The 15,900-nt window shown below is 45.1% G+C and overlaps 1 protein-coding gene across 1 annotated transcript; it reads left to right on the top strand.

Annotated features, from left to right (window-relative positions):
* Positions 1-909: 909 nt before the first annotated feature.
* Positions 910-8,259, top strand: lfng (LFNG O-fucosylpeptide 3-beta-N-acetylglucosaminyltransferase). The gene is made up of 8 exons (XM_070981844.1): positions 910-1,466; positions 5,213-5,261; positions 5,480-5,582; positions 5,676-5,829; positions 5,931-6,016; positions 6,199-6,364; positions 6,484-6,569; positions 6,664-8,259. The coding sequence occupies exons 1-8, from the start codon at positions 1,053-1,055 to the stop codon at positions 6,728-6,730; spliced, it is 1,125 nt and encodes a 374-aa protein (XP_070837945.1). The 5' UTR covers positions 910-1,052; the 3' UTR covers positions 6,731-8,259.
* Positions 8,260-15,900: the final 7,641 nt, after the last annotated feature.

The raw sequence follows: 15,900 nt of genomic DNA, 5'->3' as shown, positions 1-15,900 counted from the left end.
TTTAAAAGGCGAACAAAAGGCCTTGTCAGGAGCGACAAAGCACCTGCAGTGGAAAATAGCTTTCGGAAAAGATTTGGAAAAACAATTCTGCTGCTCCTGCAACTGCATGTAAAGACAGAGGAGTTAACTGGAGAATCAGTCTACCACAGACGTGACGGGTGGGACGCACCTTAAAGAACAACACTGACTTTTTGGGAGTTTGTCCCAAAGCTGATTTTACTGACGCCAAAGTCATCTGCCGCCTTTGCACAAAGCGAAAAGATTTAAAAAACAGCAGTTTGGCTTGAGGGATTTTAGCACAAAGCTCAAGGATGTCCTTTCAGATCTCTCTTTCACTCACTTCAGACTCTAAACTGACTAAATCTGCTGGTTGCTGAGAGGGTTATTGAGGCTCCACCAGCTGCATGTTGGTCTAAATGGAACTCATGTCTTTTGGTCAGCGTCCCAGCACCAGACGGCACTCTCTGCTGTGAGAGCCAGAATTTGAATAACAAGTGTTCAGGAATGGCCAACTGTTTGGAGCCCTCACAAGGTCAGCGCAGAACAATAGAAGCTGTTTCTCTGTTCTGGTGAACACCCGGCTCACACTCAGCTTCGCCAGCCTGAAGTCTGATTGAACATGTAGATGTGGGGGATAAACTCACAGACAGAACTGTGTGAAGGATGCAGGTGCAGCTTGAAACACACCTTTCCTCGTGACCACCTGCAGTTTTGTGTTCTTTGGGTCAATCTTTCACTGATACTATCTGTGAAAGCCAAACTCAAATATGCAAGCGTCACACACACACCCACGCAGAGCTAAACCACACCCCGTTGCAGCGTCACTGGCTGGCATGCCGCATTCAAGGACCTCCCACGAGGCGTGGCCAGCATGGAAGCTTATATATTTTCCCTCGTAGCAATTTACTTGTATGCATTCAGCTATGCACCCAGACGGACGTGTCGTTTATCCTGTTGTGCTTTATTGAGAAAAAAAAATTACCATATGGACTTTGCTTTGGGAATTCGTTGCGCCTCTTCATAGTTTTTTAGTCTTTTTTTTAGGTTTAATCATGTTGAAAAATAATGGAAAGAAGACAGCTATCTCTGTAGCCAGCACAGCATGCCTCTGCCTGCTGCTGCTCTTGGTCGCCGTGCAGCATCACCGCGCTCAGGTGGATGAGCAGACGAACGGCGGGGACACCGGGACGCGCTCTCTTCTCCAAGATGCCGCGCAGGAAGAGGAGGGCGCACGACCCGGGAGCGCGCAGGTCAAGAGAGGATTCTCCGCGTACTTCACCAAACTGACCCGGGGACGGAGGGAGGTGGAGAAGCCCGCACGCTCCTCTGCGCCCGCCGCCGACCCGCCTCCAGCTGAGGACATCAGCGCTGATGACATCTTCATCGCCGTGAAGACCACCAAGAAGTTCCATCAGTCCAGGCTGAATCTGCTTCTGGACACATGGATCTCAAGAAACATGCAACAGGTAAAGGGACTCTTGATGTCATTCATTTTTTATTCTTCATTTTGCCACCATAATCAAATACTGTGCATGCACAAACTGGACATGTAGACTTTAGGAAATGATCTGCTTGACTGTGGGCTGATATCACTGTTACAGAGCTGAACAATGAGCCAGTGCCCACATGCAGGTGATGTCTGTTTGATGGCTGCTTACAGTGCTGTATTGTTCCCCTTGTCACCAGATGACACTGAAATAGCCGCAGCCCCTGTTAACCATGCTGAATTTCTTCAGCTCTGTCACTTTTTATTCTCCTCTGAGTGATGTCCCTGAGAACGAAGGGAGCAGTTTCAGGAATCCCTCTTCTCCCTCTCTCAGCCCCCCTCTCTCCCCACTCTCTATTATCCCTCCTCTTTTTGGGTGTCCCTGTGAATGCCCCCGGTGCAATGGATGCTTCACAGCACCGACTCCAGCGCTGTCCCCCTTCCAGGACTAACAAAGCGTCTTTCTGAAGGGGAAATAAAAGCTTTCCCAGCCCCTTGTCTCCCCTCTCTCCATGGGAACGTGGGAGCTGAGTCTGGGTCAAGCTTACTGGAGGGATGGGAAAACGGGGGCTTCGTTAAGGGGATGCCTGGGACAAAGGGGTGCATCTATAGGCAAGCTTGTGCTGGGAAGCGGCACGCTGAGTATGTGGCCTTGAGAACCAAACCCCTTTAGAGGGTGCACAAAGACATGCACGGCTGTGGTGTGGAGAAAGCTAGTCAAAGTGATTTTATTCTGCACCCGGAGGTGTCACGTGCTTTTTCGAAAGTCTTTTTAATTTGCCTCGGCCGCTGTCACACAGGGTTTCTGCTCTTCAAACCACGTCTGTCTCTTTCATCTCAAGCATCAGTAAAGTTTGGGGAGAGGTTTCTTCTCTCAAGATGTCAAGAGATGAATCACAATAGGCTGCCAGTCGCTGATCAGACCTTTACCTGCACAGCTAATGTCCAAACCAGGCTCTGCAACATCTGCTTATATGTGAGCTGATTGTGCTAATTGGTTGTAATCACTGTACAAGATGATGTTAGTTAACCCATCCGACAGATTTAACAGCAGGGCTCATAGGCAGGCAGCTGGCGGGTGGCAGCATGGACATAAAGGACCGACTGAGCCCACAATGCAGGAGGGAGTTCCTGGAGGAAGGGTGACAGGTGGTCAGGAGAGACAGAACAAAGGACGGCCTTAATGCCAGCCATATGATGCTCCGAGTTCCCACCATGTACATATGGTGCATCCTCCATGTTCAGATTTGATTCTCACGCTCAGCTGATGGACATCTGTGGAGTTTGGATGGCTGGATTGACACAAGGGACAAAGCATTATTTCTTTATTTTCCCCTTTATTTCTGGCTGTGCCGTTACTTTTCGGCACAAAGTGAGATCTCTTCACTATGCAGATGGAGTCTGCGGCTGTTTGCATGAGAACAGGGAGGGAAGATTATCTCTGTGATAGCTGTGTTGACACAATAGTGCGTGTGGCCCTCTTAATCTTTGAGCCCATTCAGAGTGCAAATAGAATTTTTTTTTTTTTTTTCAAATCTAGCCAGTTACTATCTTATCCCCTTTGTGGCCAGACCGACATTCAGTGAGAATCAATGCTTTTAAAGCACAAATCAATCACCAAAAAAGAACAAAATAGTGTTGATCAGCAGTGGATTGATTTGTAAAACTGGCACGCAGAAGCTGCTTTTATCGGCGCTTAAATTATTTTGCAGCTGGCGGCTCCATCTTCACGGTGTGCCATGCATTCCTCTCTTAGGAGGACGATAATTAGCCAGCAATCCAACAATGAGCCCGCTTAGCATACAAAAAAACACTTGGCGCTGTAGTGTGTAGACTTAATCAAGGCTTCGCTGTGGAGCAGTAAAGCACAAGTGGTCAGAAAGTGGGTGGTGGTCTTTCAAGAGGACAGCCTGGTGTGGAAAATCTGTGCCTCTCTTGCTCTACTCTGTCCCTGCTGCAGTCATTCTATCGCTCTGATGTCCAAATCATTCGCCCTGGTGCAAAATGCTTTGAATTTCTGAGACAGAAGGGGGAAGGAGCCGGGGTGGTTGTGGAGGGAGGGGAGCCTGATGCCCTTCCTTCCCGTGGAGCTGGAGACAGCCAGCCAGGCACCACGTTCGGCTCAGACAGGGCTGTGCCAGGCCTTCCTGTGGACAGCAGCTCGGCCCCCCTGCTCCACCCCTCTTTGCTCTCATCTCCCTCCTTTCCTCGCCCCTGCGGCCCCCTCGCCTCTTATCTCTGCTTCACACACTGCTTTTTTTTAATGATTTAGTATTCTGTGAAAGTAACTGTTCTTTTGCATTTCAGTTAAGAAACAAAGAGAGAAAAAAAAACTTCCCGGGGAGGTCTCTCTTTAGTTAACTCCTGCAGCTGTATGCAAATGCTGGCAAACATATTTAGAATTTACCCAGCGGAGACTTTACCCAGCATGAAAACTCACAGCATTGTTCTATTCAAGAGGCTCTGGCCGTGCTTGTGGGCCGGAGGGGAGGGGGGCAGGATAGGGGGTGAAGTGGGGGTGAATGGCCACACACGGTTTTTGATTTACTAATCAGCAGTGAGATTCCAGCCCTCTCCTCCGTCCTCCCTCCCTCTCTTTCTGTCAGTGCCCTGGCAGCTCTGGCAGCTGCCTCGGTGATTAGGCTGTCTATTCAACGGGCTTTAAAGCAAACAGCGCCAGCCTCTGATCCCTTCACCACCGAAACCACCACCCTTCCTTAAACAAATACAGGCTCATGGCTATAGCGTGGAGCAACATCTGCTCGGAGTTTGTTCCACAAACAGCTCAGGCAGAAAAGAAATAGGCACAAAGACGTCTTTTCCTTTCAGTGAAGCCGGTTTGTAGAGGCTGAGGATCACCAAATCGCAGTCGATCAGCAGCAGCAGGTGGTGGTGGTGGTGGGGCCTGCAGGAAAGTGGGTTATTCCTGTGCTCTGTCAGTGAAGGTTAAGGCACCCCGAGCTGGCGTGTAGAGACACGTGGCGCAGATAAGGTAGCGTGATGTTCGGCAGGTGCTGCTTCACCTGAGCTGAACAGTAAACAGACCACAGGCGGTTACAAAGCTCAGGGCCGGCAGCCTTTTCATCATCGCTATTCAGCAGCTTGCACCTGCTCACTGTGAGCCGTCATAAAGAGGAGTCTAATCTTCTGCTGCTCCTTTCAGAGTGTGTTCCTGTAAGGTGCCCTTTGTTCTTAACTCCTTTTATGAGTAACTGCTACATTTAACAAGCGCCTGCAGCCTCGTGGTTTGATTCCCGAGTCTGTCAGTCACACAGCAGCGAGCCGGTGGGTTGTCAGATCTGTACACTGCAGTTTTAGCTGCGTTCAACAGGTTGAAGCACGGCAGCAGGTCCAGCAGAGTGACGGGGCTCAGCCGGGGGATGGGATGCATGAATGGGGTGTGCGTGGGGGCGGAGGGTCTGCCTCCTGCTTTGTTCTATGTCTGGGATGCTTCAGGGCGGCGGCATAGTTGCCATGGAGAGAGTGAAGCGAGGGACAAAAGGCCTTTATCAGAGCCGGGGGTTGTTTAACTCAGTGTGTTTTCCACTGCATAAAAGACATGTCGATTGATGCTAATCACACCGGGCCACTGTGAGGAAGAAGGACTTTGGATACACTCCTGAATTAGATCGTGTGACCACCCCACATGATCATCCACAGTGCTTTTGATTTTACGGATCTGAAGAGCACGTCCACTTATCTGTGATGTCCCTTGTTTGATTGCAGACCTACATCTTCACAGACGGAGAAGACGAGGAGCTAAAAAAGAAAATTGGTAAGTTTTATGAGGGGATTTTGATGCTGGGAACAGAGAGGCACATTGTTTTCCTAGAAAAGGGGGGAAATGGAATTATGAGAAACCAAATCATATGGTAAAGGCAATAAAAATTCTGCTTTGAGCCTTTTGCCTCTCTGACGGGTGATACATAGAGCCTCCATTGATGGTGTCATCTTCAACTAAAGATCCTCTTATTTCTTTCATTGTTGCCACAGGGAGTCATGCAATCAACACCAACTGCTCTGCAGCTCATAGTCGACAAGCTCTGTCTTGCAAGATGGCAGTGGAATATGACAAGTTCATAGAGTCGGGGAAAAAGTAAGTGCTTCCACTTTATTTTAATGGGGATTTTTTTTTATATCGGTCTGAATGTCTCAGCATCTAACAATTCCTCTTTTTCTTGCGTCTTAGGTGGTTCTGTCATGTAGATGATGATAACTACGTGAATGTTCGGAGTCTGGTGAAGTTCCTGTCCCAGTACCCCCACACCCAGGACATGTACCTGGGCAAACCCAGCCTGGACCGGCCCATAGAGGCCACAGAGAGGCTGGGGGACAATAAGATGGTACGTTGAATTCTTAGCTTTGATGCATAATAGTTTCAGGATCATACAGGTTATATTCATCAGATAGTTCTGTATATTAAACTTTTTCCGTGTCCTTATAGAAACCAGTCAACTTCTGGTTTGCTACTGGAGGAGCGGGCTTCTGTGTGAGCCGGGGTCTGGCACTGAAGATGAGCCCATGGGCCAGGTAAGAGACTAGCACAGCGACACACATCCTGTGTCATTGCTGTACTGCAGAGACTTCATATTTGCACATCAGTCTTGCCTCTGGAAAATAGGAAAATATGCTTCTTTGTTTTTCAAAATAAAAGCGTGCTCTTTGCTGACATCAGCTCTGACCAGGTTTCTGTATATTTTTTGTCTTTCTAGCGGGGGTCACTTCATGAACACGGCAGAGAAGATCCGCCTGCCCGACGACTGCACCATCGGCTACATCATCGAGTCTGTTCTGGGGGTTCCTCTGACCCGCAGCAACCTGTTTCACTCCCACCTGGAGAACCTGCAACAAGTGTCAAGATCTGAGATCCACAAGCAGGTGAGAGGCCCTCAGCTCGTCTTTTTTTATACGTACATCCGTATGAAGTCGTGAATCAGTGTGAGCGCGGTGGCGTTTTGTCTTTGTTGCTCATGTTTTTGCCGTGTTTAATCTTCCAGATTACCCTCAGTTATGGGATGTTTGAAAACAAGAGCAACATCATCAATTTGAAAGGGGCTTTTCCTGTGGAGGAGGATCCATCAAGGTGAGACCGTGCTGCATTTAATGACACAGACTTCCTGTCAGTTTCACCACTTTTCAGCGAGTCTAACTCAAACCCTCTTTTCTCTGTCGTCCAGGTTCAAGTCTGTGCACTGTCTCCTGTATCCAGACACCCCATGGTGTCCCCCTCAGGTTGCCTTTTAGGGCAACCGCTCCTTTCTCATCCTCGTCCCCATCGCGCCTCGGTATCTGAAAGGCTCGTGGGGACCAGTGTTTGGTATTAAACCGTGCGGCTGCTGTGTTCTTGCTGCAGTTGTGTGCGGTCTTTAATAGTTTTACTGGGCTGCTGTGCGGCCCGCCTCGGGACTATTCCTTCCTGTACGGAGCCAGGACCTCATCCCATAATGCTCGGGCGGAGGACTCCAGCTCTCAGGAAGTAGCTTTCAGCGTTAAGCTTTGCAGGCAATCAGTTGAGCTTTGTAATGTATATGTTGCTTGTAAATGTATCTGCAATTCTCATAGAATGTATTGTCATATATTCAAGCCCTTTGCCAGCTTTACATTAACATTTATTTAGTTTTAGCTTTTAAAAAATGCAAAGCCATACAGGTCTTTGTTCTTAGGCTTTTACCGCATATAACTGCTCATTTCAGGCATTTTTGTTTCGATATCTTAACTCTGATGACTCCGGACAAATGCTCTAATATGAAGATATTGTTGTGCTTTTGAGTTAACAGTGTTATTTCTCCCACAACCTGAGCTGGCAGTAGGCAGATTTCCAAATGCATCCTTATGTGACCTAATCTGAAGTATATCAGGACAAAGCACTTTTTGATATTTTTCGGTGAACCGACCTAATTTACGTCCTTTTGACATGCTTCAGATTACTAACAAAAAAAAGAAAATAACCCCTCAAAATCTCTGTTTCTATTCATTTCTACGTATTTAATAACACTCCTTGCATTTGTTACAATCAGGGAAAAACGATGAGTGGAAGAGATTTTGATCTGGGGTTACAATCAATACAATGAATTGCTTTGAGGAGTTTTTTTTTTGTTTTGTTTAAAAATTGCACAGCTGAGTTTCAAATGAGCTGATGTTTGCTCCCGGAAAGACGCTCACCTCACGAGGTTCAACAGTGGACAGCGAGTGACTTCTAGCTGAAAGCCATTTGAAGAGAACAGTGTGAATCGATGGCGTCTAAATAATAACCACATATGTAATCTGAGCCACAGTCTATAATAGTTTGCACAAAAGACTGCTGTGGCTCTGTTATTATTAACATTGATCTTCTTTATTTACACATAATACTGGCTGGTTAGTGTTGAGGCCTGTGAGGTGAGAACTTGACATGAGCAGCATCAGTGTTTCCACATGGAGGCGTTTGTTCCCTCTGTGTCCTCTCTCACCCATATTGGGTTACACTGTACATCTTGATTACAGTATTGTGTACTGTGCCTTTGTTTAAATGCGTAGCGATTGTATAATGTTTAGAATGTCATTTCCCCTTTGTGGTTTACATACGCTTTCAATGACCTGGACATGATTTTTGTACTGCTTTGAACTGTGTTAAATGACTGTGGTGTTTATTCTCCAGCATCTGGAGGGTTTGAACAGTTCATTCCCAATACTGGCTTCTCAGGGATTATGAGCTGATCCTGGTATTAACTACCATGGGACCCACGGTGGGACCTAAAACTTTGAATAAAAGTGCATAACCACTGAGAAACTTTATATAATGGTCATGTTTTTATTTGATTGTCTTCCATTTTCAAGATGTTCCTGTTTAAGATAATCAAATTTGTTTGTGTTCAGTGACATTTGAATGCTAGTCATACAGATCCGATAGCAGGGAAACACATGGGTATTGTTTTTAATACTCTAAACAGCAGGCAAGCTGCATGTTGTTGAAGAGGAAACCAGAGGAAACTCTCACAGGGAGAACATATTGACCACATAGATGCATGAGGCAACCAGTGGTGGAAAGTCACATTTATTCGAGTAGCCTGCTGTGTGTGTACAATTTTGAGGTATTTGTAGTTTATTTAGTATTTCCATGTTTGTCTGTATTTCTATTCCATTACATTTCAGGGGGAAATATTTTACAGCTGGATAAACAACATATAACCTCAAAATATAGTACATTAAACACAGCCTTTTTAAGTGACTGCCCCTCTAAACTTCTTCATTTAACACAAATTTGTGTAGCAGGACTTATTTTTTCCCAAGTCATATTCATATTATGGCCCTGAGGCTTGACTGAATAGCTGTATGTAAAGTAGCTGGCACATCTTGTGAAATATGATTAATGGCTTTCTAGTTGAGAAGTTTAATAACACTCATTTAACTAAATATGAAGCTACTGCCAGCAGCAGCTTAGCTTAAAGACTGCAAACAGGAAAGCTGCTAATGTTAGCCTACCTCTGTCCAAAAGGAACAAAAACATCTAAAGGTCACTAATTAACACATTATATATATTTATCATTAATCTGCTGAAAAACTAAAATGTAAAATCATCAGTTTCCAGGGTGTCAGGGTAACTGGCTATTTCTTGGCTGGGACCAGTTAACTTCCTGAATTCCCGCTAGCTGCCTGGTAACTGCTCAGAGCCAAGAGATGGTAAAACTCCCCATGAAATGTTGAATTGCCATTTAAAAAAAAAAAAAGATGGATTCAATTAAACAAAAAAGATGAAAGTGTTAATTAGTGAGCTTGAGAAGTTCGGGTAGGTGGGTTTAATTCCAGTTAGACAGAGCCAAGATAGGCTACTTTCAATGGATCTTCGCAAGGTTAGCAAGCTAACTCTCCCTGCCAGAAAGTGAACTTTTGCTTCAGGTGAAAATAAAGATTTAGTAAAAAGTGACCCATGTAAAATCATTTGTAGAGAGACACAAAGTTCATTTTCTTGAGTGCTTCTGAGCAACTCTGAGGCACCTGCATGTCTTATACATGAGTATTTAAATTTTATGCTAGGCTACCTCGTGCTTCTACACAGAGGGAATATGCACTTAGCCATTTGCTCCACTACTTATCTGACAGCTGTAGCTACTGATTATTTTGCCGATTAGCATTTTAAAATGCTATCATGAGCATTTAACATATGATGCATTGTTGTTATACAGTAAACTGAAGCAATGAACAGTATGAACAATTAGCCCCACAGCAGCCTCAAGCTACAACACTAATGCTGTTTTCACGCTAACACATCAGTCCATATCAGGTGCACTCTTGTATTCTGATGAAAACACCGAATACTTGCAATTTTTCTAATTTTACAATAAGCATAAACTCAGATTTAAAAAACTTTTTCAGCTTGCATCCATGCTAGCTGAACTAGCAGACACAGAGCTGAAGATCCATCACCAAAGCCTTGCATGGGAGACAAATTACTTGGAGCAAACATCCCCACCACAAACCATAATCACAGCTTTGCCTTCCAGAAATGTATAGTGGGAAAAACGGCAGTCTTTTATGTGTCTAAAGCTCATGTTCAAACAGACATCAGTCATCTGCACCCTCTTTCTCCTCTCAGTTGACTCATAAAAGGTTTCCAATAAATCTGTGCAGAAGTTTCAAATCATACTTTGTATGAAATAGAACAACCAAAGCAGTTTGATTGGTAGCTTTAAGCATTTATTCAGTGGCAAATGCTTGATGATCAGCTACACTCAGACTGCTAACGAGAGGAAGAGACAGATCCTTCCTCTGGCACTGCACCCATGGGAAAAGAGGGCATGTGGCTTAAGCATAAAACTCTTGTATTATTAAATTGGCAAGCTGTGAATGTGCAAACAGTAATCGGATCAGCAGCAGTTTGATCTTCTCCTACAAAAGAGGAAGGTTTTTACATAAATAAATCATTAGTGTGTTTGTGTAATCTCTCTCTACTCTTTTTAAGCTCCGACTCTCAAAACTGTCAATTGTGTGTAACATTTTTTAAGTCATAGCTGAAGAGGCGTGTACACCGTCGCAGTCATTCATTAAAAGCTAACTATGATTCAGTGTGAAGTCTGCATCTGCAGCATTGCAATGAGAGGAAATAGCTAGTAGGCGTATGAGATTTAAATTTGCCTAAAAGCATTTCCTGCAGCTCTTTTATAATCTCTCTGCATCAGAGATCCCTCAAACATACCAAGCTGTCACATCTTTGAGCAACTTTGAATGAATGGCAGTTGTTACATGTGATTACTGTCCTTTGCTGGTTTTCCTCTGTTTATCTTTCCTCAGTGTTTGCTTTTGCAATTATGTCTGTTCCCATACCAGCAGCTGCACAATAACAAATACAGGCAGGCTGAGCTTTTAAGTGTACGCTATTAGCATTTCAATTTACACCCTGAGCTGAGGCCAAGTTCTCAGCCTCACACAGGGAGACAGTTTGGACAGAGGACAGGGCTTTAACAGAGAGGAGGACCCACTTGAGTCACTAAGGGTGGCTTTTTCATGACAGCATGAGTTCAGTGAATCAGTGCATTGTATTGTCACTTAAAGGACAAATGTGTGAGATTTAGGTGGATCTACTGGCTGAAATTGAACATAATATTTATAGTTATGTTTTCACTAGTGATTGATCACCAGAAAATAAGAATCTCTGTGTTTTTATTACCTTAGAATGAGCTCTGTAACAGGTAAGGTTAGGGCCCAATAGCAGCGCTTCCTGAACGCAGTTTTTCTGAGTCTTAGGTGAGGCTGGTTTGATGCTCCACCTGGAACGAGCAACAGTTTCAGGGATTGTTTGGCAAGCCAAACAATTGGCAGTCTCACTTAGTAACAGATCCAGGAGGGCCAAGGCAATAGACGTAGTCAGGCACAGAAGGCTGAGGTAGTTACCAGTGGGCAGAAGAGCAGGCAAAGTCAGAGGCAGGCAGTCCGATGATCATTGCTGGAGAGTCTTGCACGAAGGTAAAGAACAATCTAGCAACGGGTGTGAGAGCGAGAGAGCCGTTTAAGTACTGCACTGATTGGAGATCAGACTCAGGTGTGTGCTCAGGTCACTGGGCAGGTGGGCATGGCTGAGTGGTGAAGGCTGCTGGCTGAGCAGGTGTGCAGATGGCAGACTGTGACAGGGTCACAGCGGCTCGTTATCAGACCACTGCAGAGCTTGATGACAAGCCGATCATTTGAATCAGGTGTGGTGGAGGAGGGAAACATCTAAAACATGCAGGGCAGTGGGGCCCAAGGACCGGAATTGAGAAACATTGTCCTACAGTGAGGCGAAGGATATGCAGTTGGTTGCAACCTCACCAGTGTAGTTTAAGTTCCCAGCAAAACAGCAAACGGTGCTGGCAGGCAGATTTTGTTAGTGTTAGCTAGCTGTTTGACCGTTTCCAGTCTTGGTGCTAAGCTAAGCTAACCATCTACTAGCTGTAGTTTCATGTTTAACTGGCAGATATGACAGTGGTTTCCTCATCTAGCTCTTCAGCAGTAAACAAATAAGCCACTTTCCCATCAACTATTCCTTAAAATACAGTTCTTCCACTGTAAACTGCATCACTTCAACATCAAAAGCAGATATATAGGAAGTATCATGATTGACAGTATATCTCAGGTGTAATGCCTCCAAAGGTCTGGTGCTCGGCTCTGAGCAGTGGAATGATTTCAGTAAAGCTGTTTTGCATACGTATGATGTGGCAACAGGTGAGCGATTACAAGCACACAAACATCCAACTGCAGACTTCCACGGCGGGCCGACCACCTGTCAGTACTGAACTGTGGTGAAATATGACTGGAGGCTGTTGCTGATCATCTACCAGTGATAAAGGATCCAGTGCTCAAAATGTCTATCATGTTCTGTTTACAAAACACCAAACTCCTGCACGCCTTGTGTCCGTCACACTCATACCTGAGGAGAAATGCAGCGTCTCGTCCCACCTGTTCTTCTATTTGCTTTCACCACAGAGAGAAATAAAAATGTCCTGCCTGTCTGTTACCCATTTTATGGCCTGACAGTCTGAGCTGCAAGTCGTTAAGAGTTTTGTAAAGGTTGTGAATAAGAAACAGTCTAACTTTTCATACAAAATCCTACAGCAGGACATTCTGTACATCACACTGTCATTAAAGCTACCACCAGAGGCTGTGGTTGGTAGTTAACTGACTGGTATCATGTATCTGTATGAAAAGATACAAAATGAACACAAAGTCACACAAAACGAAGACAAAGGGATGCAAAACAAAAGGACATGATGCAAAAAGACAGAAATGACTCAAAAAAGAGAAAGAAATTACAGAGACACAAAGGAACCACAAAGACATGGAAAAACCCACAACCGCTCTGGAAAAATAGACGCAAAAGGACACAAAGTGACTAAAAAGGCATTGAAATGACTAAAGAGATAAAACAAAGTGACGCAGGCTGTATAATCTCTACGTATGTCTTTAATCAGGGGCCTTATTTCAGCCCGCTCTGACGGTGGAATGACAGGAAACTGTTTGCATGTAAGTCTGTTAACAGCTTGTTCCCTGCTGATTAAGAAAGCACACCCACGTGTTTGCTTTCTTGCACCTCCCATCAGTGCTCTGAGTGGAGTATGTGAAATTTCACAACTCTGTAAAGTCGCCTTCTTTGTGTTTGTTTGACTCAAAAACAAAACAGTGGCTGTAACCGTCAGTAAAAAGAAAAAAACCCCGAGCGGGAGGTGAGGAGTTGGAATCTGGCGAGGCTTGGATGGGTGCCACAGCGGGACATTCCTCAGAGTGCAGAGGATTACGGAGACGCTGGCCGCTCACACATTGTCTTCATGACTTGCCTTTGCTATATCAGTCAGTCTCCAATTAACAGCCAGCATTGTCTGCAGGATTAGGAGCGGCGGGACAAGTCCCATTGGCCCACAGAGCGATCTCACAGCAACTGGCGCAGGCCTTAATCCTGCTCAACATGTGCTCTAAAGGCAGACGAAGTGGGTGTTTACTATAATCCAGGTATCACGTATCCCGGCTGTAGAAGGACTTGAACTTCGTAGTAGGCTAAGCAGCACTTGAGTGTGGGAATTTGGAGGACCGGCCTGCCTGGCTGAAGCTGACCAGGACCTGTTTTTTCTTAGTTGGGAGACGTTTCACAGGAAATTCTCACATTAAGTGTCAAATTCAATGTATCCTGCCAGACTTTGTACAAAAAGCTTTCAGTCCTGAGATTAATTTCAACACTGAAACTTAAGATCTTCATTAAAATGTCAGAATTATTAATTTTACTGCCTCAAATTTCCTTGTTTTAATCAGAATTCTAAGATCAATTTCACATCTAACTGTTCTGTTGTATAATGACTAAACAAGGCGTCATTTTCAGGATTATCCTCTTTTTAGCATTTTTATCACGTATCATCTAAGATTAACACTCCTCTAAATAAAACATTACCAATCATTTCAGTCCTGAATACTGGCTGATATAAAGTAAACTGTTTCTAATATCAAAACTTTTGCAGAAAGTACTTTTATGTCACTCAGTTCTGGTTGTGTAATAATTTTCCTCGTGCTGGTTTGATTGGAAAAGGTGAAACTGTTGGAAAAACAGACCACTGTTTATAGTTTTTACAGCAGCATTGAATAATCGTATGGAGGTTATTTGCATCAAAGTAAAATAACTGAGTTATGGTGCTTGACAGAAAATGCAAATCAGGATGCAAATGATGCTGCGCAACCTCAGGCAGTGACAGCTCATCACTATTATTGTAAGAATACGCCGTCTCTGTAACCTTTGGTTGGAGATTTTGGGTCCCATCACAGCAACACACAAACATGGGGTGAAAATACTTTGAGCGGGAAGATAAAAAATTTAGTTTGTGAAGCATTTTGGATAAAAACACTCTAATGAAGCATCACAGTGAGCACGAGGCTCTTAGTGTGGAGCAAGAAGGTGAGGACAGGGACAGCCGGACAGCTCCATAAATCCTCCGCTGGGTGCGTGCTCCCTCTGACTGGTCCGGCTGATGCGTACAAAGGAGGAGGTGAGGTGTGAATAACGTGAGCGATGACTCCCAGGACGCAGCTGCCTCCCTCTGAGCCCCGGCCACAAAAGAGCCAAACCCCGCGTCCTTGACTCCCTCTCCCTCGTAAGCATGGCAGCAACAAAGCAGCGGGATTCCCTCCAGAAACGGGACACAAAGGTGCTCGCGTCCTGTGTTTGCATTCAGTTCATCTGCCTCATCCGTCCTGTGATGACAAGGTGTGACATGTTGACGAACGAGAGGTAAAAGTGACGTGAAAGGGATGAAAGTGGAGCTGCTTTGTACTTCTATTTCAAAGAGAAATATTGTGTATTAATGTGCTGCACACAAAAATTTATCAAGACTTAATAAATTCAACACTTAACCTGAAGTGAATGGAATCGTCAGAAATATACATTATGCCATGCTGTGTTGGAAAATGCAAGTCACTAAAGTGCTGACGCATCATTTCTTGTGGGTATGGAGACCAGAATTTGATCTGGACAAAGAGCAAGAACCTACAAGGTGTCAGTAAAAGGGGCTGCGACACTGCCTGCCCTGTGATTCAAGCTGCATTTTTAAATGGAAGTCTCGCCTCGTGCAGCTTTAACTCTCTTGTGTGTCTCCTGGCCGTCATGCAGCTGCCTGGCATCGAGGAGAAGGAGACCCGTGGTCCGACCACCTGGCAGAGAGCCCGGCCAGCCTCAGGAAGTGTCTGTGGGGGAGTTCAGAGGGTGCTGGCACCTCCCTCCTGCCCGCTCCGCCTCCCCTCCCTCTCCATTCAGCTCCTCACCTCAAAGCATTAGTAATGCATTCCTCCAGACCAGCAACAAGCAGGGTAATTCAATTTCCTCGACAGTGGGACCGTGTGAAATTTCATTTGCGCCTCTGGGTCTCTGTGTAAGATGGGTTGTAAAAACCTCTCTGCCTCCATCGTGCTTTGTTTACTGCTTTGTTTAGTTCGGCCCCCACAATAAACAGCAGGGAGCCCCGCGGATGATGTAATCTCCAGATTCATCTTTTCAGAGCCTGAAATATTAGAGAAAGATGTCGTATTTGCTGCCAAAAACTGGTGAATTTTCATATTTTAGAAGTCTGTTTGTAGGTTTTTTAACCAACAAATACACATTTTGAATGGATGATGTAGTTCAGGAAGTGTTAAAAGACCAAATAATAATAGGAAAGCCTGTTCCAAACATGTTAAGACCCAGATACAGAGGGTCTACTCCCTCTATTTTTTTATAATCCATTCCAACCCCCAGACTTCCTCATGAGACGTCAGCATTCGGGGGCGACAGCAGCTGGCTGGCGGTATGAAGGAAGTTGACAAAACCAGACTGGTGGCCCGGTGCTGACACTGACCTCTGGCCTGCTGTCGGCTCAGCGAGGTCAGAAACACAAAACAGCCTTTCTGCTCCACTCGCAGCCATCTGCATGCAGGCCTGCGGTCTGGAACAA

This window comes from Chaetodon trifascialis, chromosome 15 (genome assembly GCF_039877785.1).
Source record: "Chaetodon trifascialis isolate fChaTrf1 chromosome 15, fChaTrf1.hap1, whole genome shotgun sequence".
NCBI lineage: Eukaryota > Metazoa > Chordata > Actinopteri > Chaetodontiformes > Chaetodontidae > Chaetodon > Chaetodon trifascialis.
The sequence above is the reverse complement of the archived record's forward strand: the minus strand, read 5'-3'. Positions and strand labels throughout refer to the sequence as shown.